The sequence below is a fragment of the Bos javanicus genome, chromosome 29, assembly GCF_032452875.1.
Source record: "Bos javanicus breed banteng chromosome 29, ARS-OSU_banteng_1.0, whole genome shotgun sequence".
In the NCBI taxonomy this organism is placed as follows: Eukaryota; Metazoa; Chordata; class Mammalia; order Artiodactyla; family Bovidae; genus Bos; species Bos javanicus.
Window position 1 is genome coordinate 45,949,251 of NC_083896.1, and position 21,438 is coordinate 45,970,688.

Below are 21,438 nucleotides of genomic sequence, written 5' to 3' on the forward strand. Positions count from 1 at the left end.
CCCCAAGTGGTTGGCCCTGGGCACCTTCCCTTCTCCATGTCCCACCCTGAGCTCATCCTCTTCCTTGTCCTGCTCATCCTCCTGGACTTCAACGCTATGGAGCGGTCCCCAGTCATTCAGCTGCCGAACTCCCAGGCCTCCAGCTGGACCCTCCCTTCTACCTCCCAAGTCCCATCTCTGAGCAATTCCTGATGATTCGATGACGCCACAGGCCTCCCCAATCCACACACTAAAATAAAGGCTGTGCCCAGGGCCATCCATCACCTACCCTCTTCCCCCAGGCCCAGCCCTTCTCAGTGCACCCACGGATCTTCCCAAAGCCCACTGGACCATGCCAGCCCTCAGCCTGAACCCCTTCACGGGCTCCCTCTGGCCCACAAGTCTGGACGGGAAACCTTCCTTGGGAGGCTCTGCCACAGCCCTGCGCAGGCCCCGTGCCGCCATCCTTGTCCTCTTCTGATGCCCTTGATGTGTCCTCCTCCAGGGACCTCCCCACACGCGCTGGGCGCGCCCTCTGGCCCTTCTTGTTCTGCCCAACTCCTCTGTGCTCTCTGCTTGGATGTCAGCTCTTCCAGGAAGACCTCCTTGTCCACCTTCTACTCCCTGCCCCCCCCAACCCCCCACCAAGACACGGGCGGCCTTCAAGGATTTTCTCAGTGTCTGCAGTCTCCCAGTTCCCTCTGCCACACAGTTCACCGGGAGGAAACATGGGTTTATTTGGTGGCTGTTTGGGTTACGGGGCTCCCGAGTCGCATACATCCAGGAGCGCTTGAGGCGGCCGCACTGCGCAGCTCTCAAGGATTGGACCAAGTTCCTGCACAAGCCCGGGTCTCAGTTTGTAAATCGTTCCTCCACACAGGGTTGCAGTGAGGATTAAGTGAAGCTGCCCGTGTGGAGGTTTGGCATAGAGCAAGCACAGCTAGAGCAAGCACAGCTATGATGGCAAAGCGTCTGCCTGCAGTGCGGGAGACCCAGGTTCGATCGCTGGGTCGGGAAGATCCCCTGGAGAAGGCAATGGCAACCCACTCCAGTATTCTTGCCTGGAGAATACCATGGACCGAGGAGCCTGGAGGGCTCCAAAGTGAAAGCGAAAGTCGCTCAGTCGTGTCCGACTCTTTGTGACCCCATGGACTATACAGTCCATGGAATTCTCCAGGCCAGAATACCAGAGTGGGTAGCCTTTTCCTTCTCCAGATCTTTCCAACCCAGGGATTGAACACAGGTCTCCCGCATTGCAGGCAGATTCTGTACTAGCTGAGCCACAAGAGAAGCCCAAAACCCTACCAAAGCCCAGCAATGGTGCGGAATCACCGTTATCGCCGGAACCCCGCTGGGGCGCAGCGTGTCTCCCTCTACCCGGAGGGCCCGGTCAGATGGGAGATGCACCCTGAAACCACGCCTCGGATGTCCCGCCCCTAAGGGTTCGGGAGTCCCGGCTCCTTCGCCCTTTCAGCGCCTGCTCCTTCCTAGCCAATCGGGAAGAAGATTTTTTTTTATCCCGCCTCCTTCGGCTGCACCGCCAGCCAATCAGACCACGCCATGGAGAGTCAGCAAGGAAATGGCGAAGCCAGCCGGCCCAATGGCAGCTTCCCGGGAGGCAGGCCCCGCCTCTCGGCGGACGGGCTGCGCTGCACCGGACGGAGCGGCCGCGCTTCAAGGTGGGTGATGCGATCTCAGCCCTTAAGGCCGCGTCTAGGCAGCGCGGCGTCTGGGGGCGCGGGTGCGGCCCCCGTGGGCCCTGCCGGCTCCGCGCCCAGGTTTCACCTCAGCCTGCTCAGCACGCGCGGCCGCCGTGTCCTTGGGCGTGCAGCCGGGGGCGGGGGTGACCGGTACGCCGGCGGCCTCCAGGGCGCATGCGCTGCCGGCTCCGTGGGGTCAGAGGTCGGGAGGAAAGTCAAGGAAGGAGCCGGGTTGGGCACCTGGCCCTGAAGTCAGCGGTCGAAAGAAATGGGCCCACCAGAGGTCGCAGGTCACGGGAAGGGCACTTTGTGGCTCTGGCCAAGTGCCAGGCTCTGGGCTAAACATGTGGCCTCTTCGAGCCCCCCTCCATCCCCGTGACCCCTTATCACAGATGAGAAAACCCAAGGTCATTCGGCAGGCAGGGAGGCAGTTCCAGAAGGACCTTGATGCGGGGGGCAGGGGAGAGGAATTTGATCTTGAGGGTTATTTAAGCCTTTAAGGGGTTCCAGCAGGGAAAGGCTGGGGGGTGTAAAGGGTGACGTTTGGCCTGGGTTCACATCAGGAACCCCCCCCTTCAGTGTGCGACTTTGGGCAAGTCACTTAACACGACTGAGCATCTCATCTGTGACCCCTAGCACTGTGCCTGGCACGGCGAGCTCTCAATAAATGCTGGTGGCGGTTGGCAGTGTTACCTGGGTCAGGTTGGAGGTTGAGAGGGGTAGCTCCTGGGAACAGGAAGGCCATCTGCGCCTCTGACAGGGATGAGGGTGAGCAGGGGACAAGATGCCACAGTGGCACTGGGGTCAAAGGTCAGGGCACCTGCCGTGCTGGACTTTCATGTGGGGAGGACCACACCTGTCTGGGACCCACCTGTGCCTGCCTCTTTTCACACCCCACAGATGCGCTGCCTGACCGTGCCCATGCTGCTTCGGGCCCTGGCCCAGGCCCAGGCCGCACGTGCAGGTAGGACCAAGGGCACCTTTCCTGGGTGTGGGGGCCCAGCCTCCCGGCATGAGGTCACATTTGCACGGCATAACCCTTCTTGCAGGGCATGCAAGTGTCCGCGGCCTCCACAGCAGCACAGTGGCAGCCACCTACAGTGAGTCCCGGGATTTTTGAGCCTCAGGCTTGGTGATCATGGTCCTGCCGGGGGCAGGGGAGAAGGCCTGGGTTCTCATCCTGGCTTTGCTGGGGGCTCCCCCTCTTGGAGCCTGAGTTTCCCCTCTGTAAAATGAAGCGGGTGATCAGATGATTCATGGGGGTGGGGTCTGTTATTGCAGGGCGTAGGTTGGGGGTGGTCCTTCCCTGTGGCTATACATGTGATCTCAGACCCTCCCTGCGTGGGACAAGGAGGGGGCTGCCAGGTGTGAGCCCTGGGAGCCTGTACCTCCTCCTCAGGACCCAAGCACCCAAGCCTCACCTGCGTTCCCTCCGGGCCTGGATGGCCTCACAGGGTTAGGGAGAAGCAGGCCAGGACTGCCCCTGGCCGGAGGCCAGCCTCGAGGGTTGCTTACTGAGGCAAGGGGCATTTGGTGAATGAACAAGCCCCCCGGGGTCCCAGCTCTTACATCTAGGAGGCCAGGCCTCGTCTCCTGAGCTGGAGTCCTTGAAGAGGGCCTGTGCGTGGCCCCTGCCATGGCCTCTCTGCCCGCCTCCCCTGCAGAATATGTGAACCTGCGGGAGCCCTCGATGGACATGAAGTCGGTGACTGACCGGGCAGCACAGACCCTGCTGTGGACCGAGCTCATCCGAGGTGGGCCCGGGGGATGGGAGGCTTGAGGCAGGCTCAGGGGGGATAGAGATGTGTGAGGGAGGAGGGGCCCCCCCCACCGTGCCTGTGCCGCCCCCAGGCCTGGGCATGACCCTGAGCTACCTGTTCCGTGAGCCCGCCACCATCAACTACCCGTTTGAGAAGGGCCCGCTGAGTCCGCGCTTCCGCGGGGAGCACGCACTGCGCCGTTACCCGTCCGGGGAGGAGCGCTGCATCGCCTGCAAGCTCTGTGAGGCCGTCTGCCCGGCCCAGGTACGCGCGGACCCCGGCTGACTGCCACCCTGACCCCGGCTGCTGGGAGGGGGAGGCCGCAGTCTGCTGCAGAGAGAGTAGTGGGCAGCCCTGGGTCCCGATTCTCAACCCCCTGCTGGATGTGTGTCCCCAGGGAAGTCCCCTCCCACTCTGAGCCACTTGCCCCGTGATAGGAACTGTGAGGCCTTGTTGCCGGAGCCGACTCAGAGGTGGTGAGTCAACGGAGGGAAGCTTCCAGTCCTGAGCAGACCATGGACACACTTGGGTACTGCCCTTGGGGGTCTGGTCGTGAGTGTGAGAGCCAGGCCGGAGCCACGAGGCGCCACTTGAAGGTCTCCACTTTGACGTGGGCGGCAGCAGTGTCAGAAGCCCTGCCTACACATGTGCCCTTCACAGGGCCAGACCCGGGGACACTCGGACCACAGCAGGGCACTCTCTGCCCCTGGCTGCAGCTCCTTTGAGCCCCTGGCATTTGGTTCTGTCAGAGGGTCCCGCATGGACTGCCGAGAGTCACGGCCTGTGGGTGCAGAAACAGACAAAGTGGGGGCACTCAGGTGGTGGATGTGCCTGGCAGATACCCAGCAGGCACAGGGGTTCTGACTGTCCACACAGCGTCCCCCTCCCAGCGGTTGCTCCAGCCACGTCTCTGTGACTCAGGACGGCTCCCGTCTGAGTCCTGGCTCGTCTCCTTAACCACTCCCAGGTTCTGCAGCCCATGGGCTGTGGCCTTGCGGTCCCCAGTCTCTGGAACATGTAGGAGCCCCCCCCCCCAAAATAACAGTGGCATCCAGGCAGTGAGTGCCAACCATAGACCAGCACTGTGCCAAACTCATGACCTCTCTGCAACAACTCTAGGTTGGACAAGGTTATTATCCCCATTTTTGTAGAGGAGGAAACTGAGGCACAAAGAGAGAGGCTACTAGCCAAAGGTCCCACTGTGAGCGGTGGGCCTTACACTCCTGGGGATGTCTCAGGGCCGTGGCTACATCCCTTTGAAGGTCCTCGCCTCTGGGGAAGCCCTGGGCCACCCCTTCCTTCGGCTGGTGCCAGGCTGCCCCCCGGGAACTGAGAGTTAAGGACCTGTGTTTGAGTCTGGGCTCTGCCCCTCGTTTACTCGGTGGCTTTGGGAAGGCCCTCCACCTTTCTGAGCTCCAGTTTTTTCATCCATTAAATGGAGATAACTAGGTGTAGTTGGGAGGGTTGTTCAACATATGGTCCGCAGAGAGTGGGCATTATTTACAGGGTGAGACCCCCCAGACTGCAGGTGCCCTGGTGTGCCAGGCAGGCAGCAGCCCTCTCCTCGTGGGACTCCCATTCTCAGGCAGGAGGGGCTGGCAGATAGCAAATGAGAGTGTCAGCTCGGGCAGGCACGCAGAGGCTGAAGTCATGGCTGTGCCAGGTGGCCTCTTAGGAGGGGAGTCAGGAAAGGCCCACGAGGTGGAGAGTGGACGACAGAGGGGCCTCTCTGTAGGCCCATGTGGGGCTGGATCCTGTGCCAGGGCCCAGGGCGGCTGGCAGGTGACAGTCCCCTGTGCCACTGCCCAGGCCATCACCATCGAGGCTGAGCCGCGGGCCGATGGCAGCCGCCGGACCACGCGCTATGACATCGACATGACCAAGTGCATCTACTGCGGCTTCTGCCAGGAGGCCTGCCCCGTGGACGCCATCGTGGAGGTGAGCGGGGCCCCGCGGTGGGGGAGGCGGGGGCGGGGGCTCCTGGGCGGGGCCTGACAACTGCGCCTGCGCCCCGCCCGCAGGGCCCCAACTTCGAGTTCTCCACCGAGACGCACGAGGAGCTGCTGTACAACAAGGAGAAGCTGCTCAACAACGGGGACAAGTGGGAGGCCGAGATCGCTGCCAACATCCAGGCCGACTACCTTTACCGATGACCGGCCGACCCGCGGCCCCTCCTGCCCAATAAAAAGCTCTGACTTCCCCCACCACCTCTGTCATGCATCTGCTGTCTGAGCCGGGACCATCTGCAGCCTGTGGATTCTTCCGGTGGATCAGATTCTTGGACCGAGTTGCCTTACCTGTGCGACCCGCTGGGCCCCGCCCACAGCAGCCTGCGGCCCACAGGTCTTCCTGGGCATGTTTCGCAAAGGCTTAGCTGAAGGTCAACTCAGGCCACTGTTTGCATAATCCTGAGTGATCAGTTGGGGAGGCCCGGGCCTGTCCTCTCCTGAGGACCACCCACAGCTGAGACTCTCGAGAACCTAGAGCCTGCTGAGAAAGGGGGCTCTCCAGGAATAAGTTGGGCAAAGTCTCGTTTGCCCAAGTGCAGACAGAAGTACATCAAGAAGCAGGAACTTGGATAGGCCAGGGCATCCTTGCCAGGGGCAGGGTGGGGGAAGCCTGCTGTGGGGTAACAGTCACGAGGGGATGACACAAGCACTGCTGCCCGTGAGCTGGCTTTGCCTGTCCTCCAGCCACATCCCTTTTCCTCCCCAAGTTCCGCAGGGCAGACGGCTGGCGTGGCCTGTGCTGCTCCGACTTCCTGCTTTGTAGCCCCAGCAAAGCGATGTGGTTCCTTCTGGGGCCACACGCAAGCCCAGTGGCAGTAGAATAGCCCCAACAACCCCTTCTGACTCTGTGCTGAGCGGTGTGAGAGCATTTCAGTTCATTCTCAGCAGTGAGAAAGCTGGCTTAGAGAGGTGAAGTGACTTGCTCAGGGTCACACAGCATGCACCTTGAGGGAAAAACCAACTGAGGTCTGAGAGATCTCAAGAATTCCCTTCATCATTTCCAAAAGTGCTTTTTTACAAAACACTAATCTCCCCAGATGCTTCTTAGAAGGGGGAGGGTGTTCTTTGGATCGGTAAATGTAGGAAGTGCCCCAAGGGGCCTCTCCCTTCTGGGACAGGCTCTGCCCAGCGTATTCAAGGCTCTGAGAAGGCCTGCAGCAGAGAAGCCCAGACTTTGCCCAACTCACTCCTGGAGAGCCCCCTTTCTCAGATCACCTGCTGACATCTGGGCCTGCTTACCAGGCCCTGCTGGGCCATCTCCCAGGACCTGTGTGGTCCCATTGGCCAAGGTTTTGGGGCCCTTATAATCCATAAAGTGGCTCAGAAGTAAGAAGTACAGGACCGGAAAGGAATACTTGAGCCCTGGGAGTGTCCGTGAGTCCAGCACTGCTAGTGCTGGCGGCTGCTGGGAGCAGGAACTCCAAAAAACAGGCCAGCTGTCAGAGGCAGGCTTGAATATCCTAAAGCACTTCTAGTTTTGCTTTTATCAGACATACTCAGTGTTAGACGCTTGACATGGAGTCTATCTGTACACAGGAAAATTGTTCAGTCACTGTCGTGTCCAACTCTGACTCCATGCACTCCAGCACACCAGGCTTCCCTGTCTTTCACCATCTCCCGGAGTCTGCTTAAACTCGTGTCCATTCAGTTGACGATGCCATCCAACCATTTTGCCCTCTGTTGCCCCCTTCACCCGCCCTCAATCTTTTCCAGCATTGGGGTCTTTTCTAATGAGTTGGCTCTTTGCATCAGGTGGCCAAAGTACTGGAGCTTCAGCATCAGTGCTTCCGATGAATATTCAGGGTTGATTTCCTTTAGGATTGAATGGTTTGATCTTACTGTCCAAGGGACTCTCAAGAGTCTTCTCTAGCACCACAGATGAGCCTGTCCAGCTCCTGACTTAATTCCTTCCCTTACTGCTGGGTCAGCTCTAAGGCCATTTTGAAACATGTTAAGAGTTCCAGTTTGCCCTGCATGGGAAGCACTGACCTGAGGCCCCCAGTGGTACTCAGTTCAGTTGTGTTGAAGTTTCTCCTTGAAAGTAGCCCTACCAGAAGTGTCCCCACTCTTCTGAAGACACCCTGGCTGTGACTCAGTTTCCAGCCCCCAGCTCTGGGGCTCCATTTGCCCACCCCTCAGAGGCCCCTGGGCTTCCCTTGTAGCTCAGTTGGGAAAAAATCTACCTGCAATGCAGGAGACCCAGATTCGATTCCTAGGTTGGGAAGATCCCCTGGAGAAGGGAATGGCAACCCACTCCAGTATTCTTGCCTGGAGAAGCTCATGGACAGAGGAGCCTGGCGGGCTACAGTCCATGGGGTCACAGGAGTTGGACACCACTACACCACCACCACCACCACCCCTTCCTCTGCCGTGGGGGTTCAAGGATCACCAGAGCTGACCCACTGGGTAGTCTTGGCCAGTCCAAAGTGCAGGCAGCTGGACAGTGGTGACCCACAGGCTGGGACCGGATATGCTGCATGAAGCTAATAGGAGTAAGGACCCAGGGACAAGTCCAGCCACAGGAGGAGCGAGAGTGAGGGCAGAGCACTGCCCAGTGTCTGCGGCTGCAGTCTGCTGCCTGGCCCTCGGCGTCCTGCTGCTACTGAGGGAAGAGGCCCAGAGAAGGGCAGCTGCCCACCCAAGGGCCCAGAGCACTGGGCTTGGAGTCCAGGCGGGTGCTCAGAAACAGGAAGAGAGCAGGACCTGTGTGACTACAACCTCACTCGAGGGGAGGGGTCCCAGAGGTGGGGACACGTGGGTCTCGGGCCCCAGGTCTGAGCCTATTGAGGGTCCCGTCAGCCACAGGCCCAGGTGGTGGAAGTCCCGCCAGGTAGCCCCTGGGCCTGGGCTGAGCACGTCCCCACATCCCAGCCTTGTAGACGTTCACGGTGGGCGCCAGTGTCTGCCCTGGGGTCTGGGCCTCCTCGCCCGGGTTAGGCGGCTCAAGGCTCCGAACGGTTTCCCACCCGCGGGGCGAGGAAGCGAGGGCCCAGCCGGAGGCCTGCCTCGCACCCGCCCTCCTGCCAGGGCTCCTGCACCGGCTCCAGGACTCCGGGGGCAGGTCCAGGGCGGCCCGGGGGCGGGGCTTCCCTGGCTCCGCCCCTCCCGGCCCCGCCCGTCGGGAAAAGTGAGTTGCGTGGGCGCCGCGGAGGCAGCGAGAAGTTGAGCCAGGAGATCCGAGCGGAGCCGAGCAGTGCCGCGTGAGGCCGACCCGGGGTGAGTGCCCCAGCGGGGGCTACAGGGCCCCCCGTTCTGCCTGCCGCCCTCGCTTCCCTCCGCCCCGGAAGGGAGTCTTGGCGCCCCGACCCGTGTGGATCAGTAGAGGCAGCTCAGTCCGCAGGCCCGCGGGTGTCAGCCCTTGTTGGGGGTTCGGGGCTGGGGGTGCACGGACGCGACTCAGAGGAGGAAGGGGAGGAGAATGGGGGGTGTTAACAGCCTGTGACCCCCCTGTGGCCTGGCTGCCGGGCCAGGCTGTGCTCAGAGCTTTCTCTGCTGCATCTTCCTGGGAGGGAGGGACCCATTCTACAGGTGCGGAAACTGAGGCCCAACCCAACTAGGAAGAGGCAGAACTAGAAGAGAGCGCAGACCCTCGCCTGCAGCGCGGCTCATCGCGGCGAGCCAGGGGCTCAGAGGAGAGGTGTCCGGAGGAGCTGGCCTTAGCCTCCAGCCTCCCAAGGGAGAAAGAGGCGAGGGGCACAAAGTGACTAGTCTGGACCCTGAAGGACCTGGGCCCCTTCATTTGCTCTGTAAATGTCGCGGGGTGTGGGTCCTGGCTCAGGCAGCGGCCAGGGTAGAGGAGGGGGAGGGGATGAGCCGGTGGAGGGCTGAAACGCCAGGGGAGGGGTCTGACCAGGTCTCTGGACTCCTGTGCTTGACCACCCAAGGGAAGGGCCATGCCCCGGGGCCCTGAGAGACAGGTACCAGGCAGGACTGGTCACAGCAGCTGTCCAGGACTGCTGCCCGCCAGGATCCCGGATCTAGCTCCCTGCAACCCCTCATTTGGCCAGCCCCACCTTTCAGGGTGCCTGGGGCAAGGAACAACCCTCCCCCTGAGAACACACGTTGGGCCAGAACTTCCAAACCTGCAGCCCGGGCTCCTGCCTGGCTTGGCCACCTGCTGACCCGTCTATAAAACAGGGGTGCAGTGCCCCCTCCCCCAAGGCCTGCTGTTAGTTTTAAATGAGGTAGTGGAGGTGAGGAGGTACATGTGGACCCTGGTTATTTTTATCTCCCCACCAGGTTCTCCCTCTGCTTGGTGGCCAAGTCCCGTTCACCCAAAGAGGAAGTGGAGGCCCAGAGAGGGTGGGAGAGTCCCCCAAGGACACACAGCTAACCCCAGCTTGGGCAGGGCTCAGACCCTCTGTCCCTGGGCCGCCCACCCACTCTCCCCTATTCAGGGCCCCCAGCTAATTCTCGCCATTCTCTCCAGCTGGGGAAGGGGCTGCTTTTCCTATTTACTCTTAAGTTAATCAGACCCAGGGGAGGAAGTGACCCGCTAGGTGGCTCCAGCCCAGGCAGCGGGCGGGGCGCTCTGGCACCAAACGTTCACCCTCAGCGGGGCCCTCACCCAGCGCTGCCCCTTCCCCCCATCAATGGGAGAGCTAAGGAAATGGAGTCCCACAGAGGGGCTGGGGGCCAGCCCCGGGCCCCCAGGGCAGTGGCTGTGGAGCCCTGGCCTGTGAGCTGGGCGTCCACAGGGCCCATCGGAGGCCAGGGGAGCCTCCGCCGCGCTGACATTGGAGCAGAACCCCCGCCAGGCCCTTCCTGCCCTTCGGTTTCCATAGTTTCACTTTTGGTGGTTTCGACACCTGGAGGACTCCTCCCGGGGCTGCGGCGGGACTGCCCAGGCCCCAGGGGAAGGTCCTCCTCGCTCAGAGGCCCTGCCCATCCCCTGTGTCCTCCCCGAGGCCCAGGGGTGGCCCCCACCCCCTCAGCACACAGATGCCACAGGGAAGAGGCAGGCTCCGACTGCCCGAGGGGCCAGGCCAGACCTCAGCCCCGTGTCCTTGTCATGAGTGCTCCCTGGGCTGGAAAGGCGAGGGCTCCAGCTGGCCGCGGCAGGTCAGGAGGCCAGCACTGGAGGTGGCCTTTGACCTGGGGCCCTGAAGAGGTGAGGGCAGGTCACGGAGAGGGGACGACAGGAGGTGGGGCCAGGTGTGAGAAGAGCCAGTGTTGCTAGGAGCCGCCAGGGCAGGGGGTGCAAGGGTCTCAGACAACTCAGACCCAGCTGGGAAGGAGCTTGTTGTTGGACTCTGGGTCCGGCCGAGGGGTCAGCTGCGCTGCCTACTTCCAGTGTGACCTCAGCACCCCGCCGAGCTGCCCTGGGCCTCAGTTTTCCCATCTGTCAGATGGGGTGGTGACAGACCTTTCGGAACCATAGGAGCACGGAGTCCCTAGCTGGTGGGCAGCTGCCTGTTTCCTGCCTCCTGGCCTGAGCCCCCATGCCTGCCCGCCCCGCAGGACCATGGGCTCCATGTTCCGGAGCGAGGAGGTGGCACTGGTCCAGCTCTTCCTGCCCACAGCTGCCGCCTACACCTGCGTGAGCCAGCTCGGGGAGCTGGGCCTGGTGGAGTTCAGGGATGTGAGTGGGGCTGGGATGCGGGTGGGGGGAGGCCTCGTCCCTGGGCGTCCCAGAGGGTGGACCATCGCCCTCTATTGATCCCCGGCCCAGCTTGCATCCCGGGGGCCTCTGCCACTGGGTGCTCTGTTCTCAGGAAGGCTGTCTTTACTCATGCCTGCCCCAGCCTGGGTTTAGCCAGGCCTCAGCCCTGGTCCACACAGCGTCTAGTTGTCTTCACTTGGGCATAGGAGGGTCATGGTGTGGTCAGCACCTTTTGGAAGAGGCAAAGGCCTCCCCCAAATGGCCTAAGGAGAGCCAGCCTGGCCCTTGTGGGGGAACTCCTTGGCCCCCCGGCCTGGAATCCTGACCCTTCCATGCACAACCACAGCTCAACGCCTCGGTGAGTGCCTTCCAGAGACGCTTCGTGGTGGACGTTCGGCGCTGTGAAGAGTTGGAGAAGACCTTCAGTGAGTTGGCCCTAGGCCCACGCACCCCAGGCAAACTTCCTAGAGGAGGTGCCAGCAGAGCTTGGTCTGAAAGGAAGAGTCCCAGGCACCTAGTTGGAAGGCAGAGAAGGGAGAGCCAGGCCAGGGCAGCTGGGGTCTGTGGGGTGTTCTTGAGTGAGCTGAGCTGATGCCCAGGCCAAGGTTTGGATGAGCCCTTAGTGCCGAGTGAGGACTTGGGACATCGTTCTGCACGTGCTGAGAGCCACCCGTAGGTCTCTAAGCAGGGAGAAACGTGGACAGAACTTTCTCTGCTGTAGGTGGACTGGGGTGAGCAGAGGCCACCAATCTTGGCTCGGTGCCCCAAGGAGTAGCTTCTACTTGGACCTGGGCAAGAAGGACCCCTGCCCTGGGTTGTGTTCCAGAAACCCCTCCCAGGAGGACCCGGCACTGTGGGAGGATAGAGCATGTCTGGTTAACGGTTAGCTTGCCTGATGGGTTTTAAGTAGTCAGGCAGGTCCTCCGTGGGCCTGCATGCAAGCTGCCGTCCGAGGCCCTGCAGCGCTAGGCCGCCTGCTGGAAGCCACTGTGGGACCCAGGCCAGGGGCTGGGGATGGACGGAGGGCAGCCCAGAAGAGCCTCGGACGGGGAAGCAGAGTAAGCACACAGGGGTGGAGGTTTATCCTGAGGTTTTTCTGGGGTCTTGGACTCAGTGAGTCAGTTGGCTGGTGGCTAGGGGAATTTGAGGTGACATTTAGAATCCCCTAGATGTTAGCCAGCCCTTGGCTGTGTGTGTGTGCTCGGTGGCTCTGTTGTGTCTGACTCTTTGTGACCCCATGGACTGCAGCCCACCAGGCTCCTCTGTCCGTGGAATTCTCCAGGAAAGATTACTGGAGTGGGTTGCCATTTCCTTCTCCAGGGGATCTTTCCAACCCAGGGATCGAACCCGGGTGTCCTGTGTCTGTTGAATTGGCAGGCAGAATTCTTTGCCTGATGAACCGCTGGGGAAGCCCTCCAGCCCTTGGCTAGTGGTGGCCATTAGCTGGTGGCGGCCCCTGAGCGGCGCCCCCTGACACCCCTCCCCTCTGCACCCAGCCTTCCTGCAGGAGGAGGTGCGGCGGGCTGGGCTGATGCTGCCTCTGCCCGAGGCGGGGCTGCCGGCGCCCCCGCCCCGCGACCTTCTGCGCATCCAGGAGGAGACTGACCGCCTGGCTCAGGAGCTCCGGGACGTGCGGGGCAACCAGCAGGCCCTGCGGGCCCAGTGGCACCAGCTGCAGCTCCACTCTGCCGTGCTGGGCCAGGGCCACAGTCCCCCGGTGAGTGTAGCTCCCTGGGCAGGGGCACGGGGCGGGGGTGCGGGGCCCCCCCTGGGCTGGGGCTCACGGGGCCTCTTGGCTCCTAGTCGGTGGCGACTCACACCGATGGGCCCTCGGAAAGGACCCCCCTGCTCCAGGCCCCCGGAGGGCCGCACCAGGACCTGAGGGTCAAGTAAGTGAGGGGCAGCTTGGCGCTCTTTCCAGCCCAGTGCGGACTCCTTGTTCAGTACTCCCTCAGACTGCCCCCTGCCGCCTCCTCCCTTGGGCCTGGGATTCCCCTCTGCCCGACAGGTTTCTCCCCTCCTGGAGTGTGCCGGGTGGGCTCCTGCCCTCCCCGTGGGGGTGAGGGGTGGTGTGCCTGGCCGGGATGGGGAGGCAGGGTGGAGGGGAGGGGAGGTCGGCGCAGCCCCTGCCCAGCCCCGCCTGGTCCCGCAGCTTCGTGGCCGGTGCGGTGGAACCCCACAAGGCCGCGGCCCTGGAGCGCCTGCTCTGGAGGGCCTGCCGCGGCTTCCTCATCGCCAGCTTCCGGGAGACGGAACAGCAGCTGGAGGACCCAGTGACGGTGCGCGGGTGCGGGCCGGGGGCGGCTTGGGTGGGAGTGCGGCCCTCCGGGCGCAGGGACTGCAGGGTGACCGGGGCGCCCCTCCGCAGGGTGAGCCTGCCACGTGGATGACCTTCCTCATCTCCTACTGGGGCGGGCAGATAGGGCAGAAGATCCGCAAGATCACTGACTGGTGAGCCCCCCCAGGGCCCTGGGTGTCCCCTCCACCCCACACCAAGCCTGCGCCGTCCTCCACACTCCCGCGCACGTGGCCTGGACCCCAGGCACCTGCTCACCGCCCCGCTCCCTGCCAGCTTCCACTGCCATGTCTTCCCGTTTGCGGAGGAGGAGGCAGCCCGGCACTCAGCCCTGCAGCAGCTGCAACAGCAGAGCCAGGAGCTGCAGGAGGTGGGTGCCCGCAGCCAGGGTGGACCTCCGGCCGCCACCCCCGCGGCCCACTGCCGCCCTGATCACCTGCTCCGGCCACAGGTCCTGGGGGAGACGGAGCGCTTCCTGAGCCAGGTGCTGGGCCGCGTGCAGAGGCTGCTGCCGCCCTGGCAAGTGCAGATCCGCAAGATGAAGGCCGTGTACCTGGCCCTCAACCAGTGCAGCGTGAGCTCCACGCACAAGTGCCTCATCGCCGAGGCCTGGTGTGCCACACGTGACCTGCCCACCCTGCAGCAGGCCCTGCAGGACAGCTCGGTGAGCGGGGCCCTCCCGCCCACCCACGCTGCCAGGCAGGGGCTCCTCCTCACAACACACTGCCCATTCCCAGTGCCACAGGTGCCCTGCCTTTGCTGGGGCTCACCCTCCTCCAGGGAGTCCTCCATGATGGCTCTGGCTCAGCAAGCCCTCTCCCCACCCCCACATCCCCCAAGGCCCTGGGATGGGCCGTTGTACCCTGCGGGCCATGCTGGGTGTTGTTAGAACCACGTTCAGATCCGGGTTCTGCAGGCCCCAGCCCTGTGACCTTGGGCTGACTGGAGGGAGCCTTGGGTTCATCTGTGAAATGGGTGTGCCGACCCTGCCTCCCGGGGGTGGCCACTGTAGGCAAGGTCACCGGTGGCAACCAGGGGCTCCTTCTCCCCAGCCACCTGGATGGGGAGAAGCATGCTTGTTTCCCAAGTGACTTCTGGGCCAGTCTCTGGCTGTCTCTAAAGCCCCCTGAACAGGGGGCAGGTGGGGCTGGTCGTCTGGTTTCACAGGGAGAGAAGGGGCTGCCCCGGGTCCCTGGGCTGCCACCCAGTGAATCCCCACAGTGCTCTGCCTCTCTAGCTCTGCCTGGCTGGGGGTGGGGTGGGGTGGTCCGAGGCCCCTGGAGGCCCCTGCAATCAGCCTTCTCTGTTTGTCTGTCTGCCTCCCGGGTGCCCCAGAGCGAGGCAGGTGTGAGCGCCGTGGTTCACTGCATCCCCTGCCGGGACATGCCCCCCACGCTCATCCGTACCAACCGCTTCACGGCCAGCTTCCAGGGCATCGTGGACGCCTATGGTGTGGGCCGCTACCAGGAGGTCAACCCCGGTGAGGGTCGCCACCTCCCACAGCCCCGGCCTTCAGGAGGGTCAGCTGCTGCCCTGGGTGGAAGGCTGGCAGGGCTGCATCTCCACGCTGGGGCTGCCCCAGCCTCCTGGGATGAGAGACGCCCTGCTTCTCATGCTCTTGGGGGGAGCCCGGGGTCTTCGAGTTTACCCCCAACAAACCCCACCTTGTTACACATACAAGGGAGCCAGCCAAGTTGTGCAAAGAACAACAGCTTTGCAGTAGGAGTGGCCTGGGTTTGAGATCCTACTTGCTTACCTTGAGTTTTTTAGCTTCTCTGAGCCTCAGTTTCCTCATCTGTAAAATGGAGATAACGGTTCAGCTCTGAGCAGTCTTGGGAAGATGAATGATCACCAAAGGTTGCAAACCAGTGGCCCACGAGGCCAGAATCAGTCTGCTGTTATGTTTTGTTTGGCCACGTTGTCCAGACACGTTGAAAGGTTTGAGTTGGGTCAGGTTTTCCCAAAAGCAGACCCTGAGGTGGGGTCTCTGGTGCAAGTGGTCTCTTAAGAGGTGTTCCTGGGAGAAACCAGTAAGGGACCTCAGGGGATGGGGAGGCGTGTGGGGAAGGGAGGGCTGAGCAGGACCAGTCCTGGGTGAAGTCCGGCCACACTGGAGTGTGTCTGTCTCAAGGCTGACGAGCAGGGCTTCCACACCCGGCACCCTCAGCTGTCAGCCAGCCCTGGCGGGTGGGCAGTGAGGCCATCAGCTCCTGGCACATCCTGGGTGCTCACCAGCCTGGAGATGCTGCTGCTCAGAGAGTGGTGCATCTGGCAGGGGCCCACACACAGCTGTCGAGGGCCCCGTGCCACCCAGGCAGAGCGTCTGCTGCAGGCACCAGGGCTTAAAGTGGGAGTTTTGGCAAAAGTCTGCCTTTTCCCAAGACTTTGGCAAAAAGTAAGAGATTTGGCAGCATGGTGCCCACCCCCAGGAGACTGGAGCTGGGTGCGGCCGCCCCTCCCGTTTGGGTCCATCCTGGGGCCAGCGGGCACTGGCTCCCTCCCTCCCTGGCCCCAGCCACCTTCCTGAGCCCCGTGGGACCTGGCCTGTCACCTGCCCTGTCCCTCTCCTTCCAGACAGCACTCCCCCTGAGGCAGGCTGGCTTCCATGTGCCCAGGGGCCCAGGGGCCCCGGTGTCGCTGGGTGAGGGCTGCAGGGCGTCTCCATGTGATCCTGGAGGAGGGGTCTGGGCGTGAAGCGTGAGGAGGGCCCTTTCACGAGGGGGACTTAGTCCGAGGCCGGGGAGGGGTCCTGCTTCACCCGGTGGGCAAGAGAAAGGGTTAGGGGCCCCCAAGGTGGTACGAGCAGGACCTGAGGGCAGAGTCTGGGGCTATGTGGACCGAGGCCCGGATCTTGTGTCCTCTGGGGCCTGCTGGCCCTCCAGGATAGCACCTGGGAGCTTGATGTGCGCTCTCCCCGACACACACTTCGCCTGCCCGTAGTTCCTCTGCGTTGGCAGGTGGCAGTCTGCTTGGAGCAGCCTGATCCCCAGATATCCACAGCTGCTGATGTGCCCCCAGCTCTCAGCAATAGCTCCGCGGGGTATTCATTTGCTCGGGCTGCCGTAACAGAGCATCCCCGATGGGGTGGCTTCAACACTGGGTATTTATCATATCTCCGTTCCCGAGGCTGGGAACCTGAGGTCAGGGTGTTAGGGCTGGTTCCTCCTGAGAGCTTGAGGGGTCTTCTGTTCAGGCCTCTCTCCTTGGCTGGGAGGCAGCCGTCTTCACGTTCGCATGGCCTTCTCCAGTGTCTGTGTCTAAGGTCCAAATTCACCCATTTTATAAGGACAGCAGTCATATTCAATTAGGACCCACGCAAATGACCTCATTTTCACTTGGTTACGTCTGTAAAGATTGTATCTCCAAATGAGGTCACTTTCTAAGGAGCTGGGGGGTTAGGACTCCAACCTACCTTTGAGGGGGCAAGGGGCACAATTTGACCCATAACTGGGATGTGCATTAGGATCCTAACATCTATGAGAAATTTTCCCCATTTGCTAAAGGGAAGCTGAGGCCCCAAAGACTGAGTGACCAAGTTGGCCTTCTGGAACTTGCCATGGGCCAGCCAGGACTTCCACTGGACTCTCTGTGCTTCTCCTTAAAGCTCTTCTCATAAATAATAGCTAGAACTAATGAGTTTATATTGCTTATTTATGGCCTGCTGTCTCATTTTTAATAGCCCCAGAAAGTAGTAGTAGTATTATCTCCATTTTGCCCATGGGGAGCTGGAGGTTCAGAGAGGTTAAGAGGCTAGCCAAAGGTTGCACAGCTAGTAGACGGCTGGCTCTTGCATGCAGGCAAGCGGTATGGCATCCCTGCCTGGCAAACACCACCTTTGTGTCTCCTGTGGCCCTGGGCCCTGGCTCGGGGGCCCCTCTGCGGGGCCGGGGTCATGGCTGACTGCGTGGCCCTCTCTGCCCACAGCACCCTACACCATCATCACCTTCCCCTTCCTCTTTGCTGTCATGTTCGGTGACGTGGGCCACGGGCTGCTCATGTTCCTCTTCGCCCTGGCCATGGTGCTGGCCGAGAACCAGCCGGCTGTGAAGTCAGCGCAGAACGAGGTGAGGAGTGGCGGGGGGCTGGGGGTGGGGGTGGGGGGAGAAGCGGGGGTGCAGGCACAGCCGGGGCCTGGGGCCAGCTCTCACTACACCCACACCCCCAGATCTGGAGGACCTTCTTCGGGGGCCGCTACCTGCTGCTGCTCATGGGCCTGTTCTCCGTCTACACTGGCTTCATTTACAATGAGTGCTTCAGCCGTGCCACGGCCATCTTCCCCTCGGGCTGGAGCGTGGCGGCCATGGCCAACCAGTCCGGCTGGAGGTGAGGCCCGGCTGCTCCCCTACTCCAGCCCCGAGGCCCCTGGGCCCCTGACCGCCCCCTCCCCACTCTTGTCACAGCGATGCCTTCCTGGCCCAGCACCAGCTGCTTGCCCTGGACCCCAACGTCACTGGCGTCTTCCTGGGACCCTACCCCTTTGGCATTGACCCTGTGAGTCCTGGCCATCTGTCTGGGTGGTGCGGGCGGGAGGGTGGGTTTGGGCTCCCCGCTCAGGGCCCCTAAGACCAGGGCCTGCCTGGCAGGGCCCACACCGCAGCCATTTGAAAAGCAGAGACGTGAGTCCTGCTAAGGGCAGTGTTCTGTAGCCCTCTCTGTGCCAGGCAGGCACCGTTCTGAGGCCTTGTTGAAATGATTTTGTGTCCAGTCCTTGTGACAACTCAACCGAGTGCATGTCAGTGCAGTCTCCCCATTTCACAGATGAGGAAGCTGAGGGTACATGCCCAGAGTTGCCTGGCCAGAAAGAACTGGGGTAGGGGCCCAGGCTGTGCTCTTAACCATGCCACTGTGCTGCTCCTCATCTGGTGGGTGACGGATTGTGCAGGGGGCCCTGGAGGGGCACACACGGGCCGATGAGAGTGACTCGGGTGGGGCGGCCCCTTCGTGACCCCCCGGCCCTTCTGCTCCCCCAGGTCTGGAGCCTGGCCGTCAACCACCTGAGCTTCCTCAACTCCTTCAAGATGAAGATGTCCATCATCCTGGGGGTCACCCACATGACCTTTGGGGTGGTCCTGGGAGTCTTCAACCACGTGTGAGGGCCGGGGTCCTGGGGTTGAGGGGCTGAGCAGGGCCAGAGTGGCCTGGTGACCCGGCTCCCCACTACTTCGCCCCCGTCCCTGCCCTAGGCACTTCGGCCAGTGGCACCGGCTGCTGCTGGAGACCCTCCCCGAGCTGGTCTTCCTGCTGGGGCTGTTCGGCTACCTGGTCTTCCTGGTCGTCTACAAGTGGCTGAGCTTCACGGCCGCCAGCGCTGCCACGGCCCCCAGCATCCTGATCCACTTCATCAACATGTTCCTCTTCTCGCGCAGCCGCACCAACAAGCCGCTCTTCCAGGGGCAGGTGGGCGGGGCCGGAGCCGGTGGGTGGGATGCGGAAGGGTTGGTGGGCGGGGCCTTGGGCAGGGCCAGGTGGGCCCACTCCCACCACGGGGCCCCGCCCCTTGGCTTCAGGATCCTGATCTGGAAAGCGGGATGCAGACCTGAGGCCGTGAGACGAGGAGGGAGGTCCAAGGACCAGCAGAGATGGTCCAGCGGAAGGGGTGCTGGAAGCCTAGGGTGCCACCCTCCCAGAACTCCGTGTGGGGTGGCGTCCCTGCTCCGTGAGGGGCCCCGGCGGAGAAGTGGGGGGCAGGCTCCCTGGGCCCCGGGAGCCGCGTGGCGCCCTGACTCCCGCCCCTCCCTCGCAGGAGGTGGTGCAGTCCACCCTGGTGGTCCTGGCCCTGGCCACGGTGCCTGTGCTGCTGCTGGGCACTCCCCTGTTCCTGCGCCGGAGGCACCAGCGTCGCCAGTCTTCCCGGAGGCGGCAACCGCTGGTAGGGGCAGGGGAGGCGTGCGGGGTGGGTGCGGAGGGTCCCGTCCGGGCTGTGAGAGCCCACCCTGGCCCGTGGGTCTGCTAATGCTCCCACCTCCAGGATGAGGACAAGGCCGGGCTCCTGGGCCAGCCCGACGTGTCTGTGGCCAGTCAGAACTGTGATGAGGAGAAGGCCGGATGCCTCGGGGACCAAGAGGAGGAAGAGGTAGGTGTGGGGACTCCCTGGGTGGCGGGAGGCTGGCGGCCTGGCTTGCCCCTCACTGCTGCTCGTTCCCCTAGTTTGTCCTGTCCGAGGTGTTCATGCACCAGGCCATCCACACCATCGAGTTCTGCCTCGGCTGCATCTCCAACACGGCCTCCTACTTGCGCCTCTGGGCCCTAAGCCTGGCCCACGCCCGTGAGTCCCAGCGCCTGCCCCCACACATCTCCCATTGCTTCCCAGTGTCCCTGTCTGGAAAGAGGGGATGGTGGGGAGGTCCCCTGCTGACCCTTGTGGAGGATGGGCTTAGGGACGCCCGGGTGGTTCCCACCGCTCCCTCCCTCACCTGCAGAACTGTCGGAGGTCCTGTGGGCCATGGTGATGCGAGTTGGCTTGGGCCTGGGCGGCGAGATGGGCGTGGAGGCCGTGGTGCTGGTCCCCGTCTTTGCCGCCTTCGCCGTGATGACCGTGGCCATCCTGCTGGTGATGGAGGGGCTCTCGGCCTTCCTGCACGCGCTGCGGCTGCACTGGTGAGAGGCCGCGGGCTGGTGTGGGCAGCACGGGGGGCGGGTCGTGGGCAGGGGTCCTCTCACCAGCTCTCCTCGTCCCGCAGGGTGGAGTTCCAGAACAAGTTCTACTCGGGCTCCGGCTACAAGCTGAGCCCCTTCACCTTTGCCGTGGAGGATGAGTAATGCCCACGACCTGCCCTTACCGTGCCAAGCAGGAAACAAATTCTGAGGCGGCGGACTTCCCTGGTGGTTCAGCAGTTAAGACCTCATGCTTCCAGTACAGGGATGGTGCTTCCAATACAGTTTGATCCCTGGTCAGGGAACTAAGATCCCACATGCCACACGGTGCGACTGAGTTCAAAAAACAATAAAGATGAAGAAGGCCTAGGACCCGTGCCTTGGTCTTGTGTGAGAGGCAGGGCCTGGGAGGCTGGTGTGCAGGAGCCTGGGCTCTCGCTGGGCTGGTCTTTCCTGGGGAGCCTCTCCTGGTTTGAGGGACACCATCCCAGCCTGTGTCTCTCTGAGGTCTGTCTGTGCAGCTGAAGCTGGTGTGGGGTGTGGAGAGGTGGGAGGCACTGATCTAGGATCTGGGGCCTTAAGATGTCAGCAGAGGCCCGAGAAGCGCATCTGCAGGACCCCCAGACTCGGGAGGGGGGAAGAGGGCAGAACTAGGACAGAGGACCTATGTGTCCAGCGCATTTTAGCTCAGGATGACTGTTGTCCCAGGCTGGACCAGGGGCAGTGAGTGAGCTCTCCGGCCTTGGAGTTATACAAACTGTAGGAGGATGTCTGGGATACTTGGGGTGTGGAGGGAGGTGCTTGGCATGAACTGGCCAGATTCTCATGTCCTTGTGCTGGCACTGGCCACTGGCCCTCACGATGCCCTGGAGTAGAGAGCAGCCTGGGGCGCTGAGTGTGACCCGCATCACACAGGGGGCAGTGTGTCGCTCCATGGGGGATGGCAGGCCACACCCGAGGCCACCTTCCTGCAGACGTGGGCAGAGGCTGTCCAGGGTACCCCGAGCGTTGCCCAAGGCTCTGAGGGTCAAAACAGGGCTGAACCAGACCCCACGCCCTGCCTCCCTTCCTGTCCCCAGAGGCCACCATCTTCCCCATCCCCCCCCCCCCCCCCCCCCGGTGGGCAGTCCTGCCACCTGGCCATCCAGCTGCTAGGGGGAAGGTGGCACCCTGTGGGTGTCTCTGACCTGGGTCCCACCACCGGCTGGGGGGCAGAGCCAGTGCTTGCCAGCGGCCTCACAGTCTCCTGCCCAGGAGCTGCCAAGCAGTTCTTCCGGCTGCAGGCCCCAGGAACAAAGGCTGCCTTGAAGGCAGAGATGCCCTGGGCACAGCGAGTTGGGAGGAGGCCCCACCACTGTGGCTCCATCTGGCCAGCTGCTGGGAGGAGGAGCCTGTCCCTCCAGAGTCCAGGGCTGCCCCAGCTCTGGGCCCCCTGACACTGGGCTGCAGCCCACAGGCCTGGCAGAGAGTTGGATCCAAGAAAGAGCAGCTTCTGGTT

The 21,438-nt window shown here is 62.6% G+C and overlaps 2 protein-coding genes across 5 annotated transcripts; both read left to right on the forward strand.

Annotated features, from left to right (window-relative positions):
- The first annotated feature begins 1,555 nt into the window (after window positions 1-1,555).
- On the forward strand, window positions 1,556-5,643 carry NDUFS8 (NADH:ubiquinone oxidoreductase core subunit S8). Of its 2 annotated transcripts, none has more exons than XM_061407221.1 (7): window positions 1,556-1,658; window positions 2,580-2,643; window positions 2,729-2,779; window positions 3,344-3,433; window positions 3,531-3,703; window positions 5,249-5,377; window positions 5,461-5,643. In XM_061407221.1, exons 2-7 carry the CDS (start codon window positions 2,580-2,582, stop codon window positions 5,590-5,592), a joined length of 639 nt encoding a protein of 212 aa, XP_061263205.1. In that variant the 5' UTR covers window positions 1,556-1,658; the 3' UTR covers window positions 5,593-5,643. The 2 variants fall into 2 exon arrangements, with proteins under 2 accessions (XP_061263205.1, XP_061263204.1); XM_061407220.1 differs by lacking the exon at window positions 1,556-1,658 and adding an exon at window positions 1,867-2,086.
- A 2,911-nt stretch (window positions 5,644-8,554) lies between these two features.
- Window positions 8,555-20,312, forward strand: TCIRG1 (T cell immune regulator 1, ATPase H+ transporting V0 subunit a3). 3 transcript variants are annotated; one of them, XM_061407209.1, is made up of 20 exons: window positions 8,555-8,664; window positions 10,909-11,029; window positions 11,397-11,475; window positions 12,547-12,767; window positions 12,854-12,939; window positions 13,203-13,329; window positions 13,419-13,501; window positions 13,623-13,716; window positions 13,798-14,010; window positions 14,682-14,826; window positions 17,271-17,410; window positions 17,512-17,669; window positions 17,747-17,837; window positions 18,317-18,435; window positions 18,530-18,743; window positions 19,090-19,215; window positions 19,315-19,419; window positions 19,494-19,611; window positions 19,766-19,943; window positions 20,027-20,312. In XM_061407209.1, exons 2-20 carry the CDS (start codon window positions 10,913-10,915, stop codon window positions 20,103-20,105), a joined length of 2,493 nt encoding a protein of 830 aa, XP_061263193.1. In that variant the 5' UTR covers window positions 8,555-8,664; window positions 10,909-10,912; the 3' UTR covers window positions 20,106-20,312. The 3 variants fall into 3 exon arrangements, with proteins under 3 accessions (XP_061263193.1, XP_061263195.1, XP_061263194.1); XM_061407211.1 differs by lacking the exon at window positions 8,555-8,664 and adding an exon at window positions 8,863-9,194; XM_061407210.1 differs by lacking the exon at window positions 8,555-8,664 and adding an exon at window positions 9,237-10,558.
- The last annotated feature ends 1,126 nt before the right edge of the window (window positions 20,313-21,438 follow it).

Coding starts and splice junctions, on each gene's coding strand:
- NDUFS8 (XM_061407220.1), top strand. CDS start 2,024: ATGTGGCCTCTTCGAGCCCCCCTCCATCCCCGTGACCCCTTATCACAG. Junction 2,087..2,579: donor CACAGATGAGAAAACCCAAG/GTCATTCGGCAG, acceptor CACACCCCACAG/ATGCGCTGCCTGACCGTGCC. Junction 2,780..3,343: donor CACAGTGGCAGCCACCTACA/GTGAGTCCCGGG, acceptor CCTCCCCTGCAG/AATATGTGAACCTGCGGGAG.
- TCIRG1 (XM_061407209.1), top strand. CDS start 10,913: ATGGGCTCCATGTTCCGGAGCGAGGAGGTGGCACTGGTCCAGCTCTTC. Junction 11,476..12,546: donor AGAGTTGGAGAAGACCTTCA/GTGAGTTGGCCC, acceptor CTCTGCACCCAG/CCTTCCTGCAGGAGGAGGTG. Junction 17,411..17,511: donor TGAAGTCAGCGCAGAACGAG/GTGAGGAGTGGC, acceptor CCACACCCCCAG/ATCTGGAGGACCTTCTTCGG.